The sequence below is a fragment of the Nannospalax galili genome, unplaced genomic scaffold (assembly GCF_000622305.1).
Source record: "Nannospalax galili isolate Female #2095 unplaced genomic scaffold, S.galili_v1.0 scaffold759, whole genome shotgun sequence".
NCBI classification, from domain to species: domain Eukaryota; kingdom Metazoa; phylum Chordata; class Mammalia; order Rodentia; family Spalacidae; genus Nannospalax; species Nannospalax galili.
In genome coordinates, this window is record NW_008342628.1 from 112,295 (window position 1) to 139,013 (window position 26,719).

At 44.9% G+C, this 26,719-nt stretch overlaps 1 protein-coding gene across 2 annotated transcripts in view; it reads left to right on the forward strand.

The window, feature by feature from the left end:
- Synm (synemin) overlaps positions 1-26,719 on the forward strand; it is a 29,474-nt gene extending 2,755 nt beyond the window's left edge. The window contains exons 2-5 of one of the 2 annotated variants that reach the window (XM_008838680.3): positions 4,129-4,253; positions 17,477-17,547; positions 20,535-22,981; positions 23,882-26,719. In XM_008838680.3, coding sequence (XP_008836902.1) covers positions 4,129-4,253; positions 17,477-17,547; positions 20,535-22,981; positions 23,882-24,199 — 2,961 coding nt within the window. In that variant the 3' untranslated portion in view covers positions 24,200-26,719. Of the gene's footprint in view, positions 1-4,128; positions 4,254-17,476; positions 17,548-20,534 lie in introns of both variants that reach the window. The other variant, XM_008838679.3, reaches the window with a different exon arrangement.

Here is a 26,719-nt window from a genome sequence, read left to right on the forward strand (position 1 = left end):
CTGACCTGCCAGGTACCAATCTGCTACATGTATTCACTCCCTTACACCAGTCTCGGGAGGTGGATCCTAATGTTAGCCTCATTTTACAGATGGTGAAATGGAAACACATGGGTCACCCAGTCAGTAAGTGGCCAAATCAGAGTTCCACCCAGGCTCCAGTACCTGAACTACATCCCCTCCCCTCTGTCTGTTCTACCTGAGAAACTTTTACCTCTGCATTAGTAGAATGATAACTGCTGTTTCTAAGAACCAGCCCAGAGGTGGCTGTTTATCTTAACCCCTAAGGTGCTTTCAGACCTTCCCCCCTGGCAAATGATTTTAGAATTGTCTCTTTCATGTTTTTCTGTGTCCCATATTAGTGGGACCCTTCCCATCCCCATGACAGGAACAGGTGTTGGAAGCATACCCACTCTGCAGTAAGGGGCCCGCCGAAAAGGCCTTAAAGACATTTGTCATTTATATTTCTTACTCTAGAGACATTGAGATATATTCTATAATGTGAGCTTTAACTACTGATGAAGGGCTTGAAGAGGGCCAAAATAGGATTGAATGAGCTCTTTCTTTTGATAGGAAGGAAGATGGGATTAGATGCATGGTTAAAGTTCAGTCCTTTTGTAATCTTCCTGTTTGGGATTGAATTCTGATTCTTATTTAGATTATAAAATTTCCACAAGATTGCGCTCATTAACCCTCTGTGACTCAGTTTCCTGATTTGTACAATGAGGATAATGAAAGCAGCTCACATTCAGTTGATTGATTCAACCAGTAGCTGCTGAGTGCTTAGAGTATGAAGCTCACTCTTTGTGGCTGGGGATAAAGCAATGAAAAATGCAAAATGAAAGAAAATTTTTTGATTGCAATGTTCCCACGGTGACACCAGTACATGGTGCTCAGGGAACAGCTAGGAAGCCATCATTGCTGGGGCAATGAACAAGATAGAGGTGGCTACTAGAATGCTTGTTTTGTTTTGTATTCCCTGAGTTCCAGGCAAGGTCACCCGAAAGTCCTGAAGAGAGGGAGTGTCTTAATGGACCATTCTTTGCTATGCTGAGTATGGCCTGTTTTGGACCAATGTAGGAGCAGTGAGACCTCATTAGGAGTCTGTTGCAACAGTTGAAGCCACACAAGGCTTGAACCAGGCGCAGAAGCGAAAGACTGAGAAGGGGACCTTACTTTCAAGTTGAGGCTGTCAGGCTTGGCTGATGAACCCATTAGCTAAGTAATAAAGTAAGAAGGAGGAATCAAAGTTAACCGGGCCTGGGGATGAACAACTGGAAGAAGGGGTATTTCTTGCTAAAGGGGGTGTGTACAGGAGAGCAGGTTGAGGTCAGAGGTCTGAGTTCAGTTATACATGGCCAGTCTGAGAATCCTCTGAAATGCCCACCTGGGACTGTAATATGAGCCTGGAGGTTAGAGTTCTGTCTATACAACTATAAACATAGATAACACCCAATTCATGCTTATTAATGTATTTAGTTTTTGCGTGTGAGTGAGATTATAACAGTATTTAACTCCCCTTGAGCTCTAACATTCAAGATCCCAGGCAACTAGGACCTTTGCAAGCTCTGACTATTTGTGTTCTGCCAGGGATAGCTCAAGCTTGGAAAAGAAAGAGGGTTAATTCTTTTGGCACAAACAGCAGTACACGTTCCCTGAGGCACAGCCAGGGTTCAGCATTGGTGATACTGCTGTCCAGAAGTTCTCTGCACAGCAGCTAAAAGACTGCGCTCTCCCCTGAGCTTTTGCAGCCTTAGGTGAAACTGCTTCTGCTTGGGTTGGAAATAGCATCCTGTGTTGGGAGGCTGCAGCACTCCTGGCCTGGTCCACCACATGAAAAGATCTGGCAAAGCAGAGCCCAGGTCTGAAGATTCATCCCATGAGCAGGATTGGTTGTGATTTCTGTGGAGACCACGGGGAACCAATACATCTTATGTTCCTACTGTGTTCTTGCTTCCAAAAGTCAATGGGTTTTCCTTTCTCCATTTGGGAAGAGTTGACTCACATGGAAATGTGGTTGGAACTATATTTATTCCAACTTAAGCACAGTTTGATTTTGCTGTTCATATTTTATGGGGTGGGGTACAGAACTATTCTTTGTTCTCAGGGAAGAGAGAGGCTGCCACATCTTGACCTGTAGGTGGAGAACTGAGTTCAACTGATATTTTTTTTTTCCTAGGCTAAGTTTAGCAATAAATACTTAAATTTCTTTGTGAAGAGTAGTTGATAAATTCCCAAGTTTTAATGCTTAAAGGTCGACTTTCCTTTATTAGAAAAGATATAAAGCCAGGCATGGTGGCACACATTTGTCATTCCATTACTCTGGAGGCAGAGGCAGGAGAATTGTGAGTTACAGCTTGGGCTTTATAAGGACCTTTATAAAGGACCTTTCATAAAAAGAAAGTGCATGCACATACGCACACGCACACACACGCACACACACACGCACAGAGAGAGAGAGAGATTTTAGATTCTAAGTTTGTATCTGAATTTATATTCCCTCAAAACCAGGAGAACATAGACTTTTTAACATAGAGACTTAACTATTGAGTGTGTGAATGTTATGGCTAAATCTGACATCTTTTGACACTTAAGACTGGCACATAGTCTGGTGATCTACTTTATCAGCCTATAATGCCAGCTTTAGGATCTGTTAACCATACACCTGCCCTGAGACATTAATGGCTCTTAAACTCATTCCTTTGCTTTAAAAGTTAAGTGAATTTTGCTTTTAAACAGCTTTAAATTAGGGCTGGAGAGATGGCTCAGCAGTTAAGAGCATGTACTGCTCTTGCAGAGGATCCAAGTTCAGTTCCCAACACCTACATCAGCGATCCACTTCTGGCCTCTGGACATCTGCACTCACATGCACATACTTGCACACAGGTACAATTATATGTGCACATAACTAAAAATCAAGTAAATCCTTAAGAAAATAAAAAAATCAGCTCCCTTTGTATACAGAGAGCCTAACACAATCATTGTCTTAGTGATGGAACTGCTGTAGAAGGAGCAGATCTATCTAGATGATGATCATGATTTAACAATGACAAATCCGGAATGGGACCAAAAGTTAGGTTCATTCCTTGCTTTCACAGACGGTATGTATTCACTGTGGACCCCTTGGTGGTGGGATTCCAGCAGCAATGAAAATACATTTCCCTTTCCCAACAGTCTTAGAGTTTTGAATTCTACAGATAAGTGTTTATGTTGTGGCTTCTTTAACTATGTTCGGAAATAATGCTATTTCCCCTTGTAGAAGTTACAAGAATACAGACTTATTTCAGTATTTAAATATTGTCCTGATGAATTTTATTCCTTAGAGTGACTAGTCAACAATGAAGAAGAAAATATAAAATTGTAAAATGTACACTAGTTAAAAATTGTATTGGCTTTAAATGGTACATTGAGGAGGGTAATACCATCTTAATCATTTTATCTTTAATTCAGTGCACCTGGTATGTACTGTGTGACAGGTCTGTAGGTTCTCAAGTCAGGAGCCCAGATGCAGGGGCCGCAGCACCTCCCAACCAGGGAAGAGACAGGCCTGAAGGAAGAAAATATTCAGGTGGGATGAGGTTTATTAACTGCATTCCAAAGGGAAGATTTATATCCAGGTCTTAATTTGTTCATTTATGCCCAGAATATATTTCTCCCCAGATAATTTTAAACTATCTTTTCTAGGTGAAATAAAGGTATCTCTACCCATTCATCTGCTGTCATTGGGTCAATGGTGACTTTGGGAAACATTTTAGTTCACATGAGAGTGACTTCTATTTTAAGTAATGTAAAATATCTCTAGTCATGACTAATTTTTTTAATAACATCTTAGTTGCCTGGTTGGGTGTATTTGGATTCCTGAAGTGGAGCCAGGTCTGAAACAGAAGTGATTTGATTAACTAAGCATTCATCATTAGAAAGTTCAAACAGAGAAGACAGTATCCTATCAAAATTCACCATATGAAACGAGCTTTCCATGTGCAAAAGAGTCATTATTTGAAATGTTCTTGCAAATGGCTACATGCTTAATAAACCTGGAGGCTTTTCATCTCTTTTTACATTCTGCACTCTTGGTTCGGCCTGTGAAGCTCTAGGAAATGGATCTAAAAGCTCTTCTGTTCTCTTGGGCAGAGAGTAATAGACTGCCTGGAAGATGAGAAGGAAGCCCTCACGTTGGCCATGGCTGACCGGCTACGGGACTACCAGGAGCTTGTGCAGGTGAAGACTGGCCTCAGCTTGGAGGTGGCCACCTACAGGTGAGGACCCATGCTGTATTTTGATCAAGCCAATGATGCAAGGTTCCTATGGCCATTCAGCCATCCCTATGGCTTTGTGACAAGTAGAGAGAGCCCTTGACATGGTTAAGTGAAAAGCCCAGGGCCAAAGGGAGGAGAGGAGAAGGTGAAGGTGAAGGAAGAAGGGCTTGCTTAAGGTTCTCTGGTGACAGCAATAGCTGAGTCTTGCACACTTGCCTAGTGTACCTGTGTCTTCTGGACTTTGCTCATATCCACTTGGATCCTGGGAGTCAGGGTCTGTGCTTACAGAAGAACAAGCTTAGCTCAGTGACGTTTCAGAGTTGAAAGTGGAAGGTCAGGATTTGGACCCCAGAGGTCTTGACCCATCTTCACTATTGCCTGAAAGTCTTGTGGTATTGACCTTCTCCACCATGAATTTTAATTTATTTATTTTTATTTTATGTGTATGAGGGTTATGCCTGCATGTGTGTAAGTGTATCCATCTTGTGCAATGCCCACAGAGGACAGGGAGGGTGTCAGATACCCTGGAACTGGAGTTATAAATGGTTGTTACCACCATGTGAGTGCTGAGATTTGAACCTGGGTCTTCTGCAAGAACAGCCAGTACTCTTAACTGCTGAGCCATCTCTCCATCCCCCCACTATGGATTTAGTATTGAAAAAAAAAACAGCATTTGAGCTCTGAGAACGCCAGGGCAATTTTTGTCTATCAAGATGTTAACTTAATTTAATATAACCAACTTAGATGTAAAGGTCATGGTGTGCTCAGAGGGGCTGTGTGCTGAGCAGAGCACAGAAGGGTATTGGTCATTAGCCCAAAGGCTCTATGTCCATGGTTTGACTCATCTCTGCCTCTGGATAGTTATTAAAGATTGGTTGAGGTAGTGCCCTTCCTTCTAGAAGCATTCATATACAGTAAGAACTGCTACAGAGGAAGCAAGACTTCAGCAACCCAAGATGGAAGGTCTATAGAGACCCAGGTTCCCATTAAGGAGGATGATAACAGCCAGATCATTATGGATGCTATACTGCTGGTCAGGAATGGTGCTGAGTAGTTAGTCTCTGCTCCTTGTCCTTCTCTGAGTTGATGTCATGCACCCCTCTTACAGGTAGGAGAGAGAGGTCTGCAGCTCAGGGCTCTAGGTGGCATGGATGGGTCAAACCAGGGAGGGAGACCCAGCCAGGTCTGGCCCCTACCTCTGCCTTCCCTACCAACCCATATAAAGGGGCATGATCTCCAATTCATCCATAGAATATTGGTAAGCACAAATCAATCACAGGTGTGATGGGGCTTTGGAAACTGCCCTGGCCAGAGTGGAGGGCACAATTGTCAATGAAATATTGCAGTGACACTGCCCTCAGCAGATGATAGAGTTAAACCTGGAGGGGATAAGAAGGGGACTGAGGTTAAGGGCAAAGCAGGGACAGATCTAGCTAGCCTTGGGCTGGTCTCAGTGCCTTCTCTGGATGGCAGTCTAGCTTTAGCCTGGCCCTCATTTCCATCAATGAAGAGAAAGCCGGCCATCGGGAAACCTGGGCCCAAGGAGACTGTTAGGGAGTAGGTCTTCCCAAGGCCATGGCTGTCCTTGGAGAGGAGCTTCAGCTGAATCAAGGGGTGATCCTTGAGCCAAGGAGAGATCCTTGCTCTCCTCTGTAGGGGACCTAGGCCAGGGCTCAGAGAGAGGGGAGAGGAGGTACCTGACCACTCATCTTCCCCCAAGGGCCTCTTCTGGCATCCTTGGACATACCATGAAATGAACAATTGCAAAATTAAACTGGTTAGTTATTCACACACGTGTTGCATGAGATCTAAATTTTGCTGGTAAGGAGTACTGCAAACAAGCAGCTTTATTTGAGGGGAAAGAAAGCCGTTAAATAAAGATTATTTTTTAAAGCTGTAACAGGCATTCTCAGGTAGGCTCAAGTCAATAAAGCAATTTGTTACTCATAAAACTGAAAAAGCCCAGGTTCCAGGCACAACTGGTTCAGATGGCTAGACGAGGTTGACTGGTCTGTCCCCATGGACTTTCTATCCATAGCAGCTCTGGACTTATGACTTCCCAGTCTCATCACCCTGGTTGAAGGAGAGGTTCTCATTGATAAGTCACAACACAGCTCCTGGGCTATCTCTGGCTCTGTGATGATCCTGACCAGTGGACGAAGTACTCAAGAATTGAGTGAGGCCAGCCCGTGAGTCATGTGGACTAGGGCTGGCCAGGCAGGCTCCAGGAACTGACTCCTGGGCCCATGTTAGGAAGCACCTGATGGGGTGGGGATCTTTTTCCTATAGAGGTGGTCAGACTTTTCCATTTCCTTTTCATATTATTTCTCTGGATAGGATCAGGAGACTTTGGTTTTGTTTCTCTGGGATTTGGGATTTGGATCTTTTTTTTTTTTTTTTCCTTACCGTGTGCTGCCTCAGTTCTTGGTCCTTAAAAGGCAGTAGTGCTTAGGCAGACAGCTTGTCTGGGAGGCTAGAGCCTGCCTTTTAGGAAGGGTGCTCACGGCCTTCTAGTTTCCCTTAGCCAAGGGCATCGATCTTGAGCCATCTTTTACCTTCAGTCAGCAATCTGTCTGCAAGGGATATAGTCAATTGCTTCTGCCTGTTGCTGGCATGTTTCCAACTTCATTATGGGTAGACTTGGCTATTTTCTAGGTCCTTAGAAGCCCTCAGCACTTTCTTGTGTGTGGTTCTACCCAGCAGCAGATGGCTGGCCTTGGTAGTTAGCATTTCTACAGGCCTCCTGTACTTGGGTTAGTCTAGGAGACACCTGTCAACATTGAAGACACACAAGCTGCTGAATACAACTCATTTCTTGGTAGAAACGGAATGCCTGCCTTTTTTTTTTTTATCATCAAGTAGTGTCTTGAAGTAAGTTCGTATCATCATTGATGGGATTCTTTTTCAGGAGTCTGTGTATGGATACAGGTGTGGACATTCCTGTTCATGTTAGTGTACTTGACATCAGGTGACCTGGACACTGTGACCTACCATTTTTGAAAGCTGACTTTTCTCCTGTCCCTGCTGACTGAAGGCAATGGGTTGACAGTTAGAACAGCTGACAGCAGCTGACACATGAATTGCTCCCACTTGGAGCTTCATTCTGACTTGCCCCAAGCTTTCCCTTTGGTGACCACCACCCCCCAAACTACCTGATTGTCATTTTCCTGTGAAAGGGAAGGGACTGTGGCTCTTTAGAGCTTCAGACACATTTTTGCTACAGTTTATCTGCTGACCAAGGCTGGCTTTCCAGTGCCCTGAACACTTCCTAACCCAGATAATTGCCCTTCCTGGAACCTTCACAGTGAAGGAGAAACATGAGTAATCATAAAATAAGATTACATGTTTACGACTTCCAAATACAGACTCATAATTTATAAATAACTATATAATTTAATAAAGGAAATGTAAGATAATAGAATGAAAAACAAAGAAACTTTAAAGATCCAAGACTGGCACTTTTCACTAAATCTCCTTGGCCCATTGGTAGCCAGGCCTGCCTGGCAGGTGGATGTGAGAATGAGACCCCAGGCTCTAGAAGACAGACAACCTTGTCTTGGCCTTTGCCTCTGCATTAAAGGGAGCTATTGGCAGTCACTGAAGGACTGTGCTTGGCCCGTGGATATAGAGAGAAGAGACAAGGCTCACAGGCGAGCAGGGGCTGTGCTCACTCCTGCCTCCCTGGCCCCATGTTAGTAGTGTGGGGCCAGAGGTGCTTATCTGCCTGCTATGTCATCATGAGGTTTTCCCTGGAGTGTTGATTGCTCCTGCAGCCAACCAGTGAGAGGGAAGATGCTCAGATGCAGGACACACCAACTCCTTTTTAGGAGTTCCTGAAAAGGCTTCACACCCTGGGCCTTCCCCCAGAAATCTGATTGGATTGGTATGGTGTGGGGCTAGGTGTAATGAATTTACCAGCCTCCCCCAAGGTGACTGTAAGGTGCCACCAGCATGAGGAACCTGTGACCCTTACAGCAGGGTGTGTACCCAGCAACTGATGTAGCATCACAAGCTCATTGGAAATGTAGGATCTCAGGCCCAGCCCCCAACCTGCCAGGTCCAAGTGGCATTGTAACAAGATCTGGGGTGATTTATGTGTGTACTGCAAAGCAGCCAAACAGCAGCCTGGAGACCAAGAGTGGAATGTTGTAGAAGAGAGGGAAAATGGGAGTGTTTTACAGGCTCACACCAGGCCCTCCTCATCCATCTTATCAGTTAGAGTACATGTGGCCACCTGGTGGGGCCATAGTGGACCTACCTGAGGCTACAGAGCCCTGTGGTCCCACCTGGTAGAGACCCAGTTTGGGTGGAATGGGAAACTGTATATGCCCTAGATGCACAGCACAGCACCTGAATCCTTAATTACAGGTTCATGTCAAAATTCAGAGTCCCATTTTCTTCAACATTACATTATAAAAAAATTCAAACAAAAGTATAAAGAATTGGAAGCATTCTTGTGCTTGCTTTGTTAGGTACGTTTACTGAATTTGCGTCATCTCTTGATTGATTACCAGTCTGTCCCTGTATCGGCCTCCTTTTTTTTCTTTTTAATGTATCTTAAAGTAGCCTGCTTGGGTCTCTGATCAATGATGCATAAGGGGTAATGAGAGCTGCCTTCTGTTTAGCATGTTCTGTTTGCTTTATCATAGTATCACCAATTTTATACAAAAGAGACATGTTTTGCATGTGATGAAACTCAAGTTCAAAGTAACTGTTACTTAAAAGATCATACACTGGTAAGTAGCGAGCCTGAGATTTGAACCTCAGGACTTTGCCTCTGGCTGTGGAATTGGGGTCTGGGAAGTTGTGGGCAGAATACGGTTGCAAAGGTTCTACCCTCAGCTCTAAGGTAGTCATGTCCTGGGACAGTAGGAGTCCCAAAAGGTATACAGAGAGCGATCTCTGGAGGGGCAGTTTGGTTCTTGTAGGAAAGGATGTCGGGAAACCACTATATGGGATGAGAAGGGTAGTCCAGACAGAAGGAATGGTCTGCATGAGGATCTGAGGACAGAGAGAGGGTGGCAATTGTGGCAATGCCAGGCATTTGAGGGCTTGACCTGGAGGGCTGTGGGTTGTGCGTGAGCAAGAGCCACACCTGTGAGGCTATATCTTGTGAGGTGAGGGTCTACCTTCAGACTTCCCCAGAGACACTTGGAGTGAAGGGTGCCAAGCCCAGGCAACTACACAGGTATGACCAGGGTGGCCTTGAGGTTAAGGAACACAAGCTGGAGTTAAGGTTTTCATGAAGCCAAGTAGCCTCTCATATGGTACAAAAGATGTTCTAGAAGACACCCAAGTGCAAGATCTGGAGATTACTCTGTGTGTGTGTGTGTGTGTGTGTGTGTGTGTGTGTGTGTGTGTGAGGTGAGGGTCTACCTTCAGACTTCCCCAGAGACACTTGGAGTGAAGGGTGCCAAGCCCAGGCAACTACACAGGTATGACCAGGGTGGCCTTGAGGTTAAGGAACACAAGCTGGAGTTAAGGTTTTCGTGAAGCCAAGTAGCCTCTCATATGGTACGAAAGATGTTCTAGAAGACACCCAAGTGCAAGATCTGGAGATTACTCTGTCTGTATGTGTGTGTGTGTGTGTGTGTGTGTGTGTGTGTGTGTGTGTGTGAAGGAAGGCTTCTAAGGGAATTGAGATTGGTCAGGGTCTGGAACAATGGGGACATTTGAACAGATATATGAGGGAGAAGAAACAGGGAGAGAGGTTCGAGGTGAGAGGCACAGGAAAAATGACAACATGCAGTATATCAAGGAAATACTAGAGATGGTTTGCTTGCAGCTGGCAAGGGCAGATAAAGATGGTTCAGAAAAGGGAGGGAGAGATTTTCCAAGGACACAGGAGTTGAGCTGCAGAAGGGGGAAGTAGAGAGCTAGGAAATAGATCAGCAGAAAGAGACAAGAATATACTCCAGGTGGGCAAGTGTGGGCTCAAAAATGTGTGGATGGGGATGGGAGAGTTGGCTCACTGGTTAAGAGCACCAACTGCTCTTGCAGAAGACCCAGGTTGAAATTCCAGCACCCACATGGCAGCTAACAACTGTCTGTGACTCTAGTTCCAGGGGCTGCCCTCTTGTGTCTTCCAAGGGCACTGTATGACATGGGTGTACTTACATCCATGCAGGCAATACACACGTGCACATAAAATTAAAATAATAACCATTACTATAGTGGTACACTCGTGCAATTTTAAAAGGTGTCTATATAAATCTGGACATCTATGTCTGATCCATCAAGATGATTTACTACTTCAACACAGCAGACCCTTGTGTAAACTGGGCACTGCACAATACAGGTGCACTTATACATGCAGGCATAAAATTCATACACATTAAAAAAATAAATGTGTGATGGGAGGAAAAGTGGAGGTAAATGAGCAGAGCTCTGGGAAGGAGGCTGGCTGCCGGGCCTCAAATGCTTGGCATCTGAGGTGGGGCTTTTAGTGCCAGGCCAGGGACAGTTCCAGGCTGGTGGAGTACAAGAGGCCTGGGGTGCAGAGGGTCTGGGTGTCTCTGAGTGGGAGTCAGGAGGCCTCCGGAGTTTCCCCTGGTCACTGGAATTTCAGCAATGAAGACCTGAAGTAAGTGGCTGTGGCACCTCAGAGGTGCTTGGCTGGCTGCTGGGAGCTGAGGCCTGCTTGGTAAGCACGTGAAAGCAGCATGTGGTTCAGCATTGGATGTTGCAGGCTGGAGCATCCAGTATAGAGCCCTCGCCGTACATAGCTGCTTAATGAAGGACTGGCTGGTAATCTGAGGATGGCAGTGTGCAGTCCCTGCAGCAGCGTCCCAACCAATTTCACTGCTGTCATGAGGCTTCAAGAATTCCTTCCCTGGGGAGGCGTAAACAGCATTTACCCCTCCTCATAAGGTCTCGACAACAATCCAGAGTACAGGTCCATCAGAGTTCACCCTAGGGAACCAACGAGTTTATTGGGCTTACTTACAGAGCATGGGTGACCCCAAATCAACTGCACTGGAAAGTCTTCACCCTGCAAAGCTGCCCAGGCAGTTCTCCACTTAACCTCCCCAGACTCTATACTCTAAAACCTCTCCACAGACCCTCAAGGCCACATGTAATTAGGGCAGACTTTCATGCAAATGGTGGGGAAGAGGAGCTGGAATCTAATGACCCTCCCCACCCACTCAGAAAGGAATGTCAGCAAACCTGATCCCAATGGATGCTTCCAAGTAGGCACAATTGACCTGATGAAGATGGAGGCTGTTTTACTTAGAGGACCACACTCTACAATGCATGAAGGTCTGGTCCAGCAGCTGTGCAGGGAGAATGAGTAGAACGAACACACTGTTGTAAAGTAAGTGGTTATTTCATAAAACAACATCAACACACCCATCACCAGCAGTAAGTTGCTAGAAAAAAAGAGTTTGAAATCAAAAGGAATAATACAAGAACAAACTCTGAAACTACAAAACTAAAGGTCGGGAAAGCTATAGCAGAGAGGCAGGTGCACCTGGGTTTTCGGTCTGGAAGACATCTGTGTAGCCTTGGTCAGAATTCAAAATAGACTTTGCTTTTTATGTTTGGGAATGTGTCTTAAATTTTACCTGTGCTGTGGCTTGGATAAGAAGTATCCCCTCAAAGACTCATATATTGAAGGCTTATTTGCCTACTGGAAGTGACTGGATTGCAAGACCTCATCAATGGATTAATCCATTGGATTCACAATGGTTGCGACATTGGGAAGATAAGTACACCAGCAGGTGGGTCTGGTGAGAGGAATTAGGTCACTGGAAGGGCATATGTTGCCCCTGGTCCCTTCTCTGCTCTTTCTCTAAGCTTCTTTCCACCATGGCATTTCAGCCTTGACTCAGGTCCACAGCAACAGAGCCAGGAGAGGAAATGGAAACTTCTGAAACCGAGCCACAAAGAAACTTTCCTTCTGTACATGGTTTCTCTCACAGCAATGAAAATCTAACTCAATTCGAAAAAACAAAAAGAGCAATGACAAAAGTCCTTAAAGAAGCTTTGCCTCAGCAGCTGTGCTAATGTAATATGGAGGTGTGCTGGCTGAGCCTTTATGGCAAAAATCCGCTGAAAAGATTAAATATGGGCTGGCAAGGTGGCTCAGTGGTTACAAAGGTAATTGCTGGCAAGCCTGATGACCCAAGTTTGATCCCAGGACCCACACTGTTGGAGAGAATGACTCCTATAGCTTGTCATCAGATACGTGCACATACACACTAAAATGTCATACAGGTTTTTTTGTTTGTTTTTTTTTAATGGTTAAGTTAGAAACAGTCACATCAGGCCAGGGCTGGGAAGATGGCTTAGTGGGTAAAAGCGCTTGCGGCACAAACATGAGGACCCGAGTTCTGACCCCCAGAACACGCATTAAAAAGCCAGGTATAGCTGTGGGCTATAACTCCAGTGCTGTGGGCAGAGACAGGAGAATCACTAGGGCCTGCTGGCTACCAGCCTAGCTCCAGGTTCAGTGAGAGTCCCTGTCTCAAAGGAATAAGGCAGAGTGTGACAGAGCAGGACACCAGAAGCCCTCCTCTGGCTCTGTACAGACACATGTCTGTACACACATGTGCATACACTTATACAATAAAAAATCAGTCACATAAAAAATTCTCTTAGTGTGTCTACACAGGGAGAATGTGTGCAGAGCCTCCCATTTCCTGATCACAGTGGACAGAGACAGCAGCATGTTTTAACTGAGGACAATGGAATTCCATCTCTAATCTGCACTTAGACTGCTAGTTAACAATGCAGGCAACTCCAGTGTTCACAGCCTAATCATTCTCGTGGTATTTCTGGCTGTTTGATGATTTTTCAGGCTTCCTGTATTTTTTCATGTGTATTCAAAGAACATTTCTTAGAGCTTTCTCACGTTTTCACAGAAGTACATTTCATTTATTTTAAAAGTTAAATACTGCTTTTTTGGAAAACTTAGAAATATCTGTTCATACAGAGGCTTGGTTATTAGGTAAAATATGTGAAATGAACAAAATCTTACAGATTTAAGAATAAGTATTTGGCTAGGCAGGAGGCTCTGAAGTTCAAAGCCAGCCTGAGCTAAATAACAAGACTCTATTTCAAGCACAGGCAGGTAGATCTCTGTGAGATTGAGGCCAGCTTGGTCTATATAGTGAGTTTCAGGCCATCTGAGGGTACAGGGAGACCCTGTCTCAAAAAGACCCCCCCAAAAAAAGACTTTCAAAAACAGAGAAACAAAATAAGTGAGAGAATCGACCAATAGATTTGTTTGCTAGCCAGATAAACAAAATAGCACTCAACTAACCATACATTTAAATGATCTAGGATCTCTTTCCTCTATGACTGACTTTGGTTAACTGAAAAATCACTTTTCTTCCAGTCTAAAGAAGGTGATGATGATAATGATGATGATGATAGCATTTATCCAGCCCCGACACAGTGAGAGCCATTCTTTGATGAACTTTTCACTGGTTACTTAATTGCTACTCCAAACTTTGGAGTTCTTCCCATTTTAGACTTGGAGAAACTGAGTCATGACAGGTCTGAGTGGCCTGCTGAGGCTTGTGGATCCAAAGAAGTGTCAGGCTCAGGATTTAAGTGAAAGCATCTTCCAGTAGAGCTTGTCCACTGTCTGTACTTCTATTCTGTTCTATCAGCATCCTTTGCTTGTCTGTTGACCACGTGATTTCTTCTCTCTTGTACTGACCTAGAGCTGACTGTTGGGATAGGATTTTAACCACAGAAGAAATTACCCCAAATGACTAGCTCTGTCCCTTCCTTATTACCCTCACCTCCTTCCCACATCCAAGGACATAATGTTCATATGAATGGAATTCTGCATGTCCCATCTCTCTCTTCTCTCCCTTATTCTTTTGACCTCCCAGTGACTGACAAGCTGTGGGCCCATGTCTGGTGTCTGAGGTGACAAACATTATGGCCTTCCCTCAGTGATGCTCACCTTTGTTATATATGGTAGGCAGGGTGAAGGAGGCAGATATGAAAGTCCATGTCCCCCCTTCTCCCTCCCTTAGAGCCACACATGTGAACCATCCACAGACCTTAGGACTGTGGCAGACTCCATAGTGTCACTTCTGGAAACGTCCCCTTCTGTCCGTCTCCGTTCACTCATGTTTTCATTTATGGGAGGTATACTGTAAGGCAACCTTGCACCCACAGTGCTAAGCAACAGCAGATACACCATGAAACTCTATTAGGATCATCCATTCCAGACTGGCAGGCCCATCAAGGCTGGTTCAGACACCAGTGGCCCATTAGAGCCTGGAGCAGAGCCAGAGGCCACATTACAGCTCACTGCCTTCCACATCATGGAGCTGTGCTGGCCCCCTAATGAGGCCAGAGACTAGGGTTTCCTGCTTATTTGCCTGCTTTCCTGCTAGAGAGGCAGCCAGCCTGTATGTAGAGCTGTGTGAAATGCTCTCTAATAGCCTATGAGTCAGGGGATTGGTATTTCTCACAGTCTTGGTGGCCTCCAGGCAGTTTTCCCAAACTGTTCTCAAAATAACCAGGTTTGATGGGAGCCTCAGAAAATGCACGGCGTGTTTCTTAAAGTTGTACACGGCTATTCTTTAAGCTGCTCTTTGAAGAACGTTACAGGACATCTCAGTGGTTTAGTCTCTGCCTTTGCCTTATTAGTCCTGGAAGCTTTGTTGACAGGGCAGGATCCAGCGCTGTCACTGAGGTGCGCATGTGCCTATGGCATGAATTGAAAACCCAGAGGCCAGCTGTACATCTCAAACCTTGTGTTGGACACTCAGGGTAAACAAGGTCACATGTGCCCTTGCCTTCCAGCCATTGACTAGGAGGCACAGAGTAGGGATCATAAAAGAGAGCCCAGTTAGGAGCATGAAATCACCAAGGTCTGGTGGCAGGGTTTTTGTGTTCTGACATATGCAAGAAATGCATATGTCATTTTTTCTTGCCCCACAGGAAGGCCTGATGATTGGATGGTGAGGGACTGGAAGCTCATGCCACCTGTGTCCGAGACTCTGTCTTTGGGTATGCTGTGGCTAAGACACTGTCTTCCCAGTTCAGACAGGGTTCTGGGCAAAGCCTTGTGCTGTGGGGTATCAGGGCCACAGAATGAGTGTATAGAGAAGTGACACTGTCCTGCTCTGTGTTTATCTGACCTCAGTAAAGGCTGGATAATGCTTTGGCTTCTTTTTTCTTTTTTTTTCTAACAGTTCCTTATTTTATTGCAGTACACCAAAGTCTGGTTAATTAGGTGATGCCAACATAAAATATTGGTGAGGAGTCCTTTGTTACATTTTTTACTATCCCACTTTAAACATTTCTCTGCAAAAAAATCCACATTGTAGTTTGGTACTAGATAATCTCTTAGGAAGTTCCCTAAGACATCGAGGGTATAAAACTAAACGAGTGACAGGCGGCCATGCTTTGGCTTCTTACTGAAAGAGGAACAGAACCATTTTCTTTTGAGAGGTCGGGAAGGCATAGTTTTCGCCTGTCGTTGATCCCCTGAATGTTTTTTTCTGCTGACTTGAACTGTCCTGAGTCAGGCAGCCAGAGTGACAGGCCCTGTGGCACCTGAGACTTGCTGCTAAGCAGGGTCTGAGCTAGCACTTGGCTATCTTCTCAGGCCTTACTCTGGCCCAGCTGTAAACTGCATGCTACCTCTTCTTGTTCCAGTAAACCTAGGGTAGAGACCCACTGGGTCTGACCTCCCCCCCCCAGGACATTCCTCTTATACAGACCTCAGAGTTTTCCCGATGATGGAAGCTGTTTGTGTTCTTGGAAGCTAAACCGCTTGGTCATGAGGGTGTGGAATTAATGGGCTGGTGTCCTGTTTCCTGGCCTTCAACCTAAGTGGAAGGGCTGGGGCTCTGGCCTCAGTCCCGGGTCTTCTTGTATCTCCATGTATGTGCACTTCTGTGGCTGCTTCTGTGGCCAGCCCACCCATGTGTACCTCAGGTGAACCCCTTCTACCTCCTTTATGTTCACCAGAGGATTTTCATTGCTTCTGTGAGGATTGCCACATTTAACTCTGTGGCAATGAACCTTCGTGAAGCTGCCCAAAGCTGCCAAATCCTGGCCAGGATCTGGGCTCCCCTTGTTTTCCTGCTGGCTCTGAGTAGTAATACTAGTGTTTCCAACTGGGCTGTGGTTCTTGCTGCCCTTTGCTATATTCAGTGTATCTCTGGGAGCTGGGGTTAGTGATTTCACATGTTGCTCCAGCAACCAAATAACTATTGTACCCACAGCCTCCAGCAGCCCTACAGGTCTCTAGGAGTGACTGGTAGATTGGCACCGGAGTTCTAACCCCTGGCCCCAGTATGTTTTGTCTGTTGGGTCCACATCTTCCTCAACCACTCTGAAGTGGTAGATACAAATGACAACTTAATGAAGGTTAGAATTTTAGAACTAAACATAACTAAAGAAATCACTTAACTGTGTATCTTCTGTTACTTATTATTAAAGGAAGCAACAGGATGCCAATCTTGGTGAAGTGCCCAGAGGGTGCTTTTCTACCTGTCTGCCTTCATCTCTAAGTTGTCCACATAGGTCTGGGGATATAGCTCCATGGTAAAGTCCTTGCCTATCATGTGTGAGTGCCCTAGGTTCAATCCCCAGCATTACCAAAAAAAGAAAAGGAAGAAGTGCCAGCTGCCATCCAGATGCCTTGTTTACAAATAGTGCCTGACACTCCTTGCTGTACTCCCAGTCAGCCCTCTACCGACTCCCTACCTGGTGGTTCTTCCTGGTGGGTTTCACTTGTTCTGCCTTGTAGCTCAAGGGAAGCAATGCCCCAGACCTCGCTCTGCTGACCAAAGAAATCAGGCTTTGCCCTTCTCCACCAGTCTGTCCAGCACTACTTGATGACTTTGTGCCTGTCCCTCCTTGCCTAGGATGGGAAAGGCTTTCCTGTCTGTCTGTTTGTTACAGGGGGTACTTTCTAGAAATCTCAACTCTCCAGAATTTCTGAAGCCCAGCCCATGCATTTTCTTCTTTCAGCTGAATTCAGATGCGCATCCTTTCAGGTAGCAGGTACTGTGCTGGGTGCCAGGGTGTGGCAGTGAGCAGAGCAGTCTATCCTTCCTGGGTCTGTGGAGGCACTATTCCATGGTATAGCCCCCTACCTAAGCCACATCTCCAGGCACAGGTCCTAAAATGTATGGCACTTTGACAGTGTGGTCACTGGCCAAATGTTACCCAACATATTTGATTAAAGGCACTTCTTTGTCTTTCATTCTATAATGAGCTGCTTTTAAAAATAATTTTCACAGGGCCTTATTGGAAGGAGAAAGTAATCCGGAGATACTGATCTGGACTGAGGACATAGAAAACAAGCCACAAGGTAAATGGAATTGCAACATTAAAATGCTTTCCATATGAGCTGTGCACTCCGTGGGTGGAGGAGGAATCACCTTATCTGGAAGGACTGGGCTTAGCCATGGGTTTTTCAGATAATAGTTCATTTTCTCTTAAATACCAAATAGATTTTAGCTGGATGGGACCTAATTTAAATTATAATATGAATGAGAATGACCTCAAAAGTGCTTGATGAACTCATTTGTTCATGCAGACAGTATTTTGAGGTACTAGCCTGTGTGCTAAGGGGCAGAAGGGGCTAATGGAGAGTCAGGCCTTGTCAAGGTAAGGATGTGGACTTGTTCATCATGCCCTTGGAAGGGACACATTTTCCTTTTCCATGCCAGAGAGTTATGGCTATAACCAGCATGGGAAATTATTCCTTTGGACAATAGGCAGTCCAACACTCTGGAAACAGCTACCCCACCAGGGACAGTGACACCATACTCACCACCTTAGGTTGGAGTAGCAAGTCAGGAAGATGTAGCTGGGTGCCCTGCCTTACTTAGTTCAGGCAAAAAGTTGTAAATCAGGGCCACCCTTCCTATAGCTATAGAGCTAACACAGTAGAGTTCAATGTCCATTTGAAATACCCTAAAAATCTGTAGGATAACTTTTAAATAAAATATTTAAGTCCCATTGAACCTTAAAAGACAGTCTGGCTAAGCAATGACAGGTTAAATGACACATGGTGTCTTCAGTATAAAATCATTCCTTGGTGTCTGGGGGAGACTGTTTCGAAGACATCCATGCATAGCACAGTCTGCAGATGCTGAAGTCCCTTGTCTAAAATAGTGTAGGATTTGCATTTCCTCCCGCACACTTTAATCCTCTCTAGATTACTTATAGTAGTTACTACAATGCCAATGTCATGTAAAATCACTGTTATACCACAGTGTTTGGGGAATAATGACAAGAAACGGTCTGCACATGTTCAGTCTAGATGTATTATTTTGAAAATAGTATTGATTTTTGGTTGACTGAGTGTGCGGTGTAGAACCCATAGTTGACGCCCGTGGAGTCAGCCATGTACTTACTAGGTATAGTTTGTGCTTTCATTGCCACTTCACAGATTTGGCAAGACTCTGGGTTCAGCATCATAACTTTGGTTCTGATCATCTATGATTAGAAGGGATTTGTCCTTAAGTAACATCCAGCAAGTTTACTTTCTCATTTTGAGAATAAGTCTTAAAAAACATATATGCGCCCAGGTGTGGTGGCGCATACCTTTAATCCCAGCATTCAGGAGGCAGAGGCAGGCGGATCTCTGTGAGTTCAAGACCGGCCTGGTCCACATAGTGAGTTCCAGGACAGCTGGGACTACAGGGAGACCCTGCCTCAAAAAAGACAAAAAAACAAAACAAAACAAAATATATATGCATGGAAATGGCCATTGATTAGCCTACCTGACATAAGTTAACATCTGACAACTGGAAAATAAGAATTGTTCATTCACCAGGTTTCAAAGATTCCTAAAATCTTAACTTGTGGGTATGTATGTCTAGAAGTCTACCACATGACCTAGACTTAGAAGAGAGAATGAAAGGACCTAGGACCTAAATCTTGGGAAGACCTACACTAAATGTGAGGCTTGGCTGGTGTTTTACTGGTCATGACCTTGGAGCCTAGAAAGAAGCTTAACTTGTTTCATTCGTCCATTGTTTTTTAAGGTTCTTGAACAATGTAGACCCTTGACATTATAAACTAGATTTATTTTAACAGTATTATACCAAAGAAAGAAGCTATAGAATAAAGGAGACGTTGTGAACTTTAAAAGTCTGTCTTTAAGTTTCCAAGTAGTTCTCTACACCCACTATTTGTGGTGTAAATCTGCAGATGAGTTCCTAGTGAATCGATCAATACTTATTTTGTACTTAGTTGCCTTTTGTAATATGGCCTAAAATAATGTTGGTTGCTTGCCTCTAAAATGATAGACCTAAAACCAGCCTCTGATCTTCCATATTTCTTGCTGACCTTAGGGGTTCATCTTCTGGAGGTTCATAGATGAGGATCAGTATGTTGACCTGAGAAGAGAAATCTTTGTAAAAAAACGTATCCTGGTCTGGTCTCTTTCCTGTATCTTTGGAATCTGTCTCAGGGAAGCCTCTGGCCTCCATTGCTATGAGGAAGAGACCAAGGGGAAGACAGGTCTCTAGCCAGCTGGGGTTTGGTAGACACTAAGGGATGCTCTCTCAGTGGATGGTGCTTTGGTCATGTTCTAACTCCCAGCTGTCATGCCAAAGAGCTGGTTACCCTGGTGGAGTTTGTGTACCTGAAGGGTAGTACTCTCTGAGGATGATACTGAGCAAAGCCAGAACCCCTAAGGATGCTACTCAGCTTCAGGATCATGGCATTAGGATAGATGAGAGTGCTGACAACTGGTTTGCTTTGTACAACTCTGTCTTATTAAGTGAGGCAAGTTCAAGTGTAAACATAGACATGAGGCAGCTTAGACAAGTTAAAGCTGTCAGCACCTGTTGACCCAACACAGAAACCAGTAACAAAGGAGAGCACATTAAATGGAGGAGAGGTGTGCCATTTGGTGTTCAATGATTATAGAGTACTTGTCTGCTAAAATAAGTAAAAATCAACTTACCTCAACAAAGTAGAAAATAGGATTCTGAAATATCATAATATTGTGAAATCTTAACCAGGAAAGACAGCGCCTCTGACCTCTTCAGCACACTTGCTATGTTTTACATTCAGACCATTGACATTTCTCTTAAGATGAGAGAATATTTTAAAATCAGAAACTGGAGAAGACTGTCAGGCTGAAGCATCTGTAGGGCGATACTTATTGTGACAGGATTTCTACAGCTATAAAACACTAATTTGTCTTTTCTTAAAAATGTCCTTCCTGTAATAATAATGTATATTATGATGGCATGGGCTCTGACCTGCACCTGTACTTTTAACATTTAAAAGAGAAATGATGCCTGTCATCTAAATGAACTGTTTGTTCAATTTCTACAGAATTTAGAAACACATCTTATCGCTATACTGACTCAGTATTACAGAGGAAAAACGAACTAAATCTCTTCCCAAGGCAAAAATCACCTTGGATGGCTGTAAATCACAGCTCGGCTCTATATTTGAAAGAATCGGGGCCCCTTGGACCTCAGACAGCCACAAATGCTGGAAGTGCTGCCGGAAGAGGGTTCCTGACCTCGGGGTATTCTTCCTCAGCTACTACCTGGCATGAAAATGCCTATGAGAAAACCATCAACAGTCAAGCCAATTTCAGTACTGTCTCAAAAACCAATGGTCTTGCAAAAAGTACTGTTGCTCAAGTGAAAACATTCCCAGACAGACCAAAAGTTGAAGGCATCAGGGACATGCCCACACGCTTGGCCACAAAGCCCATTGTTGTCCGGGAGTCATACCATGATCATCGAGGCAGTGTGGAGGTAGGTGGTGGGGCCAGCACTCCGTCAAATGAGAGGACTGTCATTTTGGGAAAGAAAATAGAAGTGAAAGCCACCAGGGAACAAGAAAGAGATGGACAAGGGTTCATCAAAATAAAGCCAGACAAGAAAATGTTTGATTCGAAAGAGAAGGCCTCCGAGGAAAGAAACTTGAGGTGGGAAGAACTGACCAAGTTAGATAAAGAAGCGAGAAAGAGAGAAAGCCAGCAGATGAGGGACAAGGCCAAAGAGAAGGAACCAGGGAAGCAGAACAGTGTGAAGGAAAGGGAAGTAGCCATCAACCTAGAGGTATCCCAGGGCAGCAGACAAGAGGCGTCCATGAAAGGCTTGCAGGCACCTGGGAAGAAGGATGCTGGTGAGAGTAAGGGGAGAGAGGCAGAGACGAGAGAGATGAGGTTCCGGTTGGATACCCACGACCCTGCCAGTTTGCTGCAAGGTGATTCTACCACAGAAACTATAGCAGAAAATATTGTCACCACCATCCTTCAGCAGTTTACCCAGTCTCCCAACGTCGAAGAGACTGCTCATTCTTCCCCAGACACAAAAGTAACTTACGTAAACAGGAAAGAAGTTCCTGGTGAAAGGAAAACAAAGACAGAAATAGTCGTGGAGTCTAAGCTGACAGAAGACATCGATGTTTCTGATGAAGCTGGCCTGGACTACCTTTTAAGCAAGGATGTCAAGGAAGTGGGGCTGAAAGGAAAGTCAGCTGAGAAGATGATAGGAGAGATGATCAATCTTGGTCTGAAAGGAAGGGAGGGGAGAGCCAAGGTTGTCAATGTGGAGATTGTGGAAGAGCCCATGAGCTACGTAGGTGGTGGGAAGGCAGAGGAGTTCTCTACCCCCTTCCAAGTGGAAGAAATCGATGATGTGCCTTCCAGCTCCAAGGGGCTTGTTGAGGAAGAGAATGATGATGGAGAGACCGATGTGGCATTCTCAGTGTACCAGCATCAAAGGACCAAGCACCCCCAGGGAAATATCCCTCATGTGGAAGAAGTGACAGAGGCAGGCGACTCAGAGGGAGAGCAGAGCTACTTTGTGTCTACCCCAGATGAATACCCTGGGGTACATGACAGAGAGGATGATGGTTCAGTGTATGGGCAGATCCACATTGAGGAAGAGTCCACTATCCGGTACTCCTGGCAGGATGAAATTGTGCAGGGGACTTGCAGACGGAAAAAGAAGGACACGGGGGAAGAGAAGGATGTGAAGGCCCTAGAGGTTCCAGCACCTTCCATGGCTGGTATGGTGGGTTCTGCTCACTGGAAAGAAGAAGCTAGTGGTGAATTGCATGCTGAACCTACAGTCATTGAGAAAGAAATAAAAATACCACATGAGTTCCACACCTCCATCAAGGGTGTCTTCTCCAAGGAGCCCCGGCACCAGCTGGTGGAGGTCATTGGGCAGCTGGAGGAAACCCTTCCAGAGCGCATGAAGGAGGAGCTATCTGCCCTGACCAGAGAGGGTCAAGGCGAGCCTGGAAGTGTCTCAGTGGATGTAAAGAAAGTCCAAAGCTCTGCTGGTGGCTCTGTGACCTTGGTAGCTGAGGTCAACCTTTCCCAGACTGTGGATGCTAATCAGTTAGACCTGGAAGAGTTGAGCAGGGATGAAGCTGGGGAAATAGAGAAGGCTGTGGAGTCAGTGGTGAGAGAGAGCTTGAGCAAGCAGTCCAGCCCAACACCTAGAAGCCCCGACAGGGAAGATGGAGAGGAAGTGCCAGCTGGTGGCATTCTTTTTAAGCGCTGGGCCACCAGGGAACTGTACAACCCATCTGATGAGAGGGATGATGATGGCCCAGCCTCTCACAGTTTGGACCAGCCCACTGCCCAGGGCCCGGTGTCGGCCACTGTGGAAGTCACCAGCCCAAGAGGCTTTGTACAGTCTCACATGCTGGAGGATGTAAGCCAGTCCATAAAACATGTTAAACTAGGCCCCACTGAAATGTGGAGGACTGAGCAGGTGTCTTATGGAGGACCCACCCCACAGGTGGTAGAGGTAAGTGGGGACTTGAGTCAGAAGGCCTCTGAGGGAGTCAGCCGCTCTGTTAGGCACTTTACATTGGGTCCCCACCAAAGTCAAGTGTCCACAGAAGTCATCTTCCGAGGCCCTATCTCTGCCTGGCAGGAGACAGGAAACATAGAAGAGCCAGACCCAGTAGCACTGTCTGTAGAAACTGACACCCCAGGGAGCCACAGCATGTTTGGCTCTGAGCAGTTTTGTGCTGAAAAGGAAATTCATTTTCAGGGTCCTATTTCTGGGGGAGCACAAGTTGGTAGTAACCTTGCAAATGAAGAGTCAGTGGGTGCCCAGACTTTTGTTAGGCACCTCCAGTTAGGCCCTAAAGAAGGACTCAGAGAGGAAATCCAGTTCATAGCTCCCCTCCCAGACAAAGTGGAGTGGGGTGTAGGAGGGGAGTCTGTGCACACTCAAGAGTCACTAGGGAGGAGTACATCCATTCGGCACATTGATCTTGGACCTCAGAGGTACCAAGCCTCCATAGCTCCCCAGATAGTGGAACTTAGCAACTCAGAAGACATTGTCCAGATCGAAGGCTCAACAGATATGACCCACACCACTCACAGTTACACCTCAGGTCAAAAAATCCTCATGACTGAAAAGAATACATTCCAGGGGGTCGTTTCTGAGTCCCCTCAGGACAGTGTGGGGGACAATGGGACAGAGGCGACTGTAGGCATCAGTAGATCCTTCAGACACATTCAGCTAGGTCCTACGCAGAAGGAAACCTCTGAGCACATTGTCATCCACGGACCCATGTCTAAAACATTTGTACTCCCTGGTTCAACCGCCTCCCCTGAGCTAGGCCAGTCAGCAGACAGCAGCAACACACTAAGCCACACTGCACTGGGGCCCAAAGAAACTTCGTTTACCTTTCAGATGGACGTGAGTAATGCAAGGGCGATCCGCAGCTGGACCCAAGATGCAGGGTCAGAAGTGGAAGCTCACAGTGTGTCTGACGGTGGTGGCTGGAGAGCCGCTCACAGTAGGAATGAGCGGGTAGCTGTTACGAGTTCTCAGGCCTCCGCTGGGGATGGACACCAGACCCTCGGAGAAAAGGGCACGGAACAGGCTGGGTTTGACAAGACGGTACAGCTGCAGAGAATGGTAGACCAAAGGTCGGTGGCATCAGATGAAAAAAAAGTTGCTCTCCTCTATCTAGATAATGAGGAGGAGGAGGGTGATGGATGGTTTTGATAAACAAAATATCCTGTCTTAAATGGCACTTTGGTAACATACCAACATACAAAAGCCTTTACTAATTTTATGGAGCAGGGGGAGGCTGGTTATCAAAACTTCTCTTTGTTTAGAGAACCCCAAGTGATGCCAATCTGCTTTAGCTGATGTGTAAATGTTTCAGATTGACTTGTGCCTTTAAAGGCTTTGGAATTTTGCATTTGAGTTGGGACTTTTACAAACACTTTTATCTTTTTTGGTCTTAAAAAGTTCCTTTTTCTGATATTTTTCCCTCCCCTTGTGGAGACAGTTTCTATCAGTTTTGCATCTGGTCACAGACATTGCTTACATTGTTTGAAATTATCTATAAGCAAGACGTCTAAACATTAGCTAGATAAAATAATATATTTAAGAGTAGATTTTGCTTGCATGTGCTAATATGAAATAATGAGCTAACACTGTAAAGGAAAAAAATAGATTTTTCTCTTTCCTAGGGCTTTTAAAAAGAAATCATAGAAAATAAGCAAGACTGTATGTTTTTTAAAAAAACCTACTAAATGATTTCTTTAGGAAAAAGTTATTTAGGAGAGATTTTTTAGTAATTTTAAGTTGAATGAATTGTTTTCTATATGTAAAACTTTAAGAAAAAATGCTTAATATTATTTATGGAGCACTCAGCTTTATCTGCTATTATCAAATCCACATATCTGTGCTGTCTGTACAGGGTCTCTTCCCCTGGTCCACAGATCCAGGAAATTAAGACCAGGAATTGCTTACAATACCATTTCTTTTATGAAGTACTAGGTTGTGAGGTAGCTCACAGTCAGAATACTTTCTTGTGCTGACCTAAGGTCTGGAGCACAAACTCCTGGAAGCTGTGTCCTTGAGCCTCTCCATGCCTCAGCCCTTAGCATCAGAACCGTGCTGCAGAGAGGCAACCCTGCAGACAGTAAGGAAGGTGTGGCTGCTTAGGCTGCCCAGACTGGCAAATTGGTCCTGGCAGGAACATGAGAAGCACAAAGTAGACTTTGCTTCCCAAAGGAGTCATTCTAAGCCCCCATTTTATGGTTTGGAGATCTTTCTGCGCTCCAAGACTGAAGATGCAAAAGCAACAGCCATAAACAAACCTCACAGAAGTTTTTTGCACTTTGGACAGAAATCATGAGAATGGGGGTGTTTTGTCCAGGGAAATGGATAATTGCTAGGTAGAATAGTGTTTGGGGGAAAGAACTGGGTGTTTCCTATGCAACCCAGCACAAGGCACCCAGGGCAGGCTCTGGAACATGACAAGTCCCACTCTCATGGGTCACAGAACGTGGACCTTAAGATGTGTACCACTGAGTTTAATAGGATGAATGTGCTCATTTGGAATTGTTCTTTTACACATGGGTATTGTTTTTGAAGCTACATAACATAACATAAAAATGGTCTCTAATAGCACAGCATCCTGTTAGTGTGGACTGGCTGCTTTTACACAATGTCTGAGCCACGCTTCATGTAACCCAGGCCACAGACCTGCCTGTAGTGCACTGAGGAAGAAGAATCAGAGGTGATGCCACTTTCAAGAAGGGTAGGAGTGTGGCACTGGAGGGACCCTGCCCCATGTGTCTCACAGATCACATCCTGGGTTCCAGTCCCAGGAATGACAACAGCAGGGGGACTGGGGAGAGTGTGTTTTCTACATTGATAACTGGAGGAGAAATACAGCATGGCTTTCAAAATAATGATTTTTAAAAGTGCTTTGCATCAGGGTATAGAGAAAAAGCTGGTTTGAATGGAAGGTTTAAGCCTTTGTTATCCATCTGCCAAAAATGAACTTCTTTTTATCAGCCTAATATGGAGGCAACGGCTTTGCAGAAGCCTGTCATTTCCAATATGGTCAAACATGTGCTGATTTAATTTCACCGTAATGGGTGATGGTATTTGTCTAAGTGATATATTAGAATGTGGTCAAGGTAACAGCTTCCCCATGATGACAAGATAGAGTGACAGTGAGGAGTCTATTATGAGTCTAATTGGCCTTGCTGGATGCTGTTATCTCAGCTCATGAACTTGTAAATGGATTCTGGTATGAGCAGGTTTTCAATATCCTGACCACTTTTACTTATTTGAAAAATAAACATCTTAGAATTAGATCTTAATTTTCATTTCCAAGTTGGAATGCACATCAAGGAAGTGTTCTGCTTGTTTACCAGAATGGAATCATGAGCTGTCGCTGGCTACCAGGTCTCTGACCTCTACAATGTGGCAGATTATTCTAGTGCTCCCCCCACTTTTTGAAACTAGTTCCTCTGGAGTCAAGAGAAGTCAGCAATGTGGTTGGACAGAGTGGGAACATATCCAGTCTTTTCCTGTTTATTATTGTTTAGACAAGACAATATTCATTGAATGCTTTTCAACTTCCCACAGGTTGTTTTGATAGTTTAAGTGTCTGTTTAGAATGGAATCATCTAAGAAGCTGATTTTGCTAACCTCCTGTTCCCTACAAAGGGAAATGTTACAAGAATGTGTAGAAATAAAGATCTGAAGAGGAGAAAAAAA